Raw genomic sequence first — 3,720 nt, 5'->3', positions numbered from 1 at the left:
CCCTTGTTGGTACTTGAAATATGATTAATGGAATGTTTATTTGATACTTGAAATATGGTTTATGTAATGTTATTTTGGCTTGAAATATGATAAATGGAATGTTTATTTGATACTTGAAATATGGTTTATGTAATGTTTTTTAAAGTTCTACTTTGTTGATTTTAGGTTCATATGGATCACGATCAAAAGTTACTTCTCGTAATTCTATGTACCTATACATCCGTTATTTTTGGAAGAGGGGTGTGAAACGATTGCGAGATAATGATTCGGAAATGACGGGACACAAATACACATTGGAGTTATTACACCGTAATCGTTTACAATGTGTTGAAGTATTACGCATGTCCCGTGAATCTTTTGTACGACTATGTGCTCATTTTAGAGCAAATTACTCATTAAAGGACAACAAACATGTATCAGTTGAGGAAAAGATGGCTATGTTTTTGATGATGATCGGACATAATCAACGTTACATGATTATCAAGCGGAGTTTTCAACACTCGAAGCAAAGAATTCATAAATTTTTTTATGAAGTGTTGGAAAAAATGATGCTTTTCGCACAAGATGTTATAGTACCGACATATTTTAATCCGAATCCAAACATTCCAGGACATAATAGAAGGCTACGAAGGGTTTTCAAAGGAGCAATTGGTGCACTTGATGGCACTTTGATACATGCTGTTGTCCCTGCTAAGAAACAAGACTTATATAAAAGTAGGGGAAAGGGAGATTGCTACCAAAACGTATTGGCAATTTGTGACATCAATATGATTTTTACATTTGTTGTGACCGGGTGGGAAGGGGTAGCGCATGACTCTAGAATATTATCAGAAGCAGTAGCCGATCCACAAGCATCATTCCTGTTTCCACCACCAGGTAAATTTTTGTTTTTTTTAAATATTTTTATTTTAATTTGAAAATTGATTAGTGTTTTGCATTTTTTTCAGACAAATATTATCTTTGTGATGCCGCATATGCACACACTCGAGGATTTATGGCCCCTTATTGTAATGTTAGGTATTGGCTTGGAGATTTTCGTCAAAGACGTGCATTGACCAATAAAGAAAAATTTAACCATGGACATGCAAAACTTCGGAATGTCATTGAGCGTGCTTTTGGTGTGTTGAAAGCACGCTTCCGTATATTGAAGAGGATGACACCATTCCCGTTTGTGGCACAAAGAAACATTGCCATGGCATGCTTCACGCTTCATAATTATATAAGGAAAGAAGGATTGAATGATGAGTATTTCGCACGATACGATGAACCCAATGTCCCGTTTCGAAATAACAATGTGGCCATTGATGATGATGAAGACGAGATTCCAACACATGGTACTGCAGCACACCGTGAATATATGACTCAGTTACGTGATGAAATTGCTGATCAGTTGATGCACAATATAGATTGAATTGTTTTAAATGAAATTGTTATTGTAAAACATTTTTTTTATTGTATGACTAATTTAGTTGCATGAATTTTATTTTCAATGTTATAAGACTATTATTATTAAAATTTTGGTGTTGAAAAATCATTTTAAGTTTGTAAAATAATTTTATTTAAAATTCAGTTTATTTCAGCAGCCTGCAGACGTTAAAAAACAAACAGTCTTCTTATTGCAAACTGCAGACGTTTGGTCCACCTCTTCTGCTGTAGAGGCTTGCAGATGTGGTCCGCAGACTATAGACATTTTGGCTTCAGAAAAACAAACATCACCTAAGTTCTCAATCAACAATAAATTTATTAATTTCATCAACCAAAATAACCCTAATTACCCATTCCCATTATCCTCACTTTACGTCCCTAAAACAACTATCACAAGGGACCTAGCCTAAGGATTATCACTAGGGGTGACACCATTGCTTTGAGGGTTCCTCAGCAAGTTATGTCAAACAAGACATCCTAACATAAAACAACCAACAAGGTGACAACATTGCTTTCCTTCAACAATTTATGTCAAATAGGCACGAGGTCACATCGTCACTATGTGCTAGTCCATAACTCTTATTTATCGACGGTATTTCCCACGGGAGTCCCCCACCCCCCACCCCTGCAATATATGTCAATGGGTTTTCCATATGCTAAGTCCATAGCTCTTATTCATCGACGGTATTTCCCACGGGAGTTCCCCCCCCCCCCCCCCCCGCGCAATACATATCAATGGATTTTCCATACAGCTGATGAACATACTAAGGGGTTTCCCTAACCATACATGACCTAAAGGCACTCATGAGGGGAATAGAGTACAACGAATGAACACTCAAGTCCATTAACAAGCTACAGGTTGCGAGCCTGCTACTGTTCCACAGACCGTCTAGAACAGTCCATGGTTTTCATCCCTACTCTGCTGAATGACGGGGGTCAACGTTTGGGTAAGGGCTTTTCTCATATTGCACCACTCACGCCACTGTTTGGGTAAAAGCTCTTCCCATATTTCACCACTCACTCTCAACTCATGATCTATATCACTAACTCATGAAGCTAGTCCGATCACTTCATAAAATAACCAAGACTCCAAAGCTCTTCCAAATAAAAGTATAGGGAAAATACTGATAAAGTACTCCCGTATGCTCCCGTACCCCGACACGTAATAGTGTCAAAAAGAAGAACTAATTGATGAACACATAGTTCAAAAATACCTAATGAACATATAGTTCAAGAACACTTTATGAACATATAGTTCAAACATACGTACCGATTACAAGTCTACTAACGTTCCACCGGACTATCTAAAATAGTCTGTGGCCGTTGTCTATACTCTGCTAGATGACTAGATCATCTTAAACATCGATACCTCTCATCACTTTTATTTCATCACACGTCATCTAATTTATCTACCCATGTTTTACCCAATATATTTGTAGATAAAAATATATATACAATTTAAAACTTGTATAAAACATCAATTCAACAGTCACCTCAATAAACAATTAATATATTTACACATAGCGTGTATTTTAAGATAAAAACTTCATATCTATGTGTAAGGTGAAAGTGACTATACACTCACTTGATTTAACGATAACCGGGCAGCACTTCGTTGCCTAGAATGATCGTTTCTAATAAAACCGAGAGTTTTATTGAGAAACCGGGCTCTGCAAGGGTCGGGCTTCGAAATCGAAAAGATAAAATTTTCAGGCTTCTCGGGCACTTCGTGGCGTATTCTGGGGGTTATAATCGATATCGGGGCTTTGGGGAATGTTAAGATGAAGAAAATATGGAAAAAGGGGTTAAAAGTGGCAAAACTCCAAAACTACCCGAGAAGGCTCGCATACCCCTTCTATTTATAGGGTCCGAAGGTCGGCTAAGGAGGTGGGTCTGCAGGCGAGGGTGCGCAGGTGCTCGCACATGGGTTGCGCGTGCGAGGGCCTTGCTAGAGGCTTCTCATTGGACTGCTTCGGAAAGCTCCTCGGTTCGGACATGTTGCTGATGACACACCGAGATCGGACACGGGGCAGCCTCTTATTGGACTGAACCTTCGGTGCGAGGAGGGTGCGACACGCCTCGCCAGTTGGCCTCCGGTGACTCAGCAGTTCAGACACGTGGCAAGCATGCAGCGAGGGTGACGTGGCATTTCCGGGTGAAGCTTATCTATGCGAAATTTCTCGAATTTTGTGCTAAAATCTTCTAAAATTCATAACTTTCGCATACGAGCTCTGTTTTTGACGTTCTTTATATGCACGCGTAGGTAAAATTACGCTCTACAACTTTCGTTTAGAT

At 39.0% G+C, this 3,720-nt stretch overlaps 1 protein-coding gene across 1 annotated transcript; it reads left to right on the top strand.

The window, feature by feature from the left end:
• Positions 1 to 272: 272 nt before the first annotated feature.
• Positions 273 to 1,411, top strand: LOC128133757 (uncharacterized). The gene is made up of 2 exons (XM_052771296.1): positions 273 to 876; positions 948 to 1,411. The coding sequence occupies exons 1-2, from the start codon at positions 273 to 275 to the stop codon at positions 1,409 to 1,411; spliced, it is 1,068 nt and encodes a 355-aa protein (XP_052627256.1).
• The last annotated feature ends 2,309 nt before the right edge of the window (positions 1,412 to 3,720 follow it).

This window comes from Lactuca sativa, chromosome 4 (genome assembly GCF_002870075.4).
Source record: "Lactuca sativa cultivar Salinas chromosome 4, Lsat_Salinas_v11, whole genome shotgun sequence".
NCBI lineage: Eukaryota > Viridiplantae > Streptophyta > Magnoliopsida > Asterales > Asteraceae > Lactuca > Lactuca sativa.
This window is presented reverse-complemented; position numbering and strand designations above follow the sequence as displayed.

Coding starts and splice junctions, on each gene's coding strand:
- LOC128133757 (XM_052771296.1), top strand. CDS start 273: ATGACGGGACACAAATACACATTGGAGTTATTACACCGTAATCGTTTA. Junction 877..947: donor ATTCCTGTTTCCACCACCAG/GTAAATTTTTGT, acceptor CATTTTTTTCAG/ACAAATATTATCTTTGTGAT.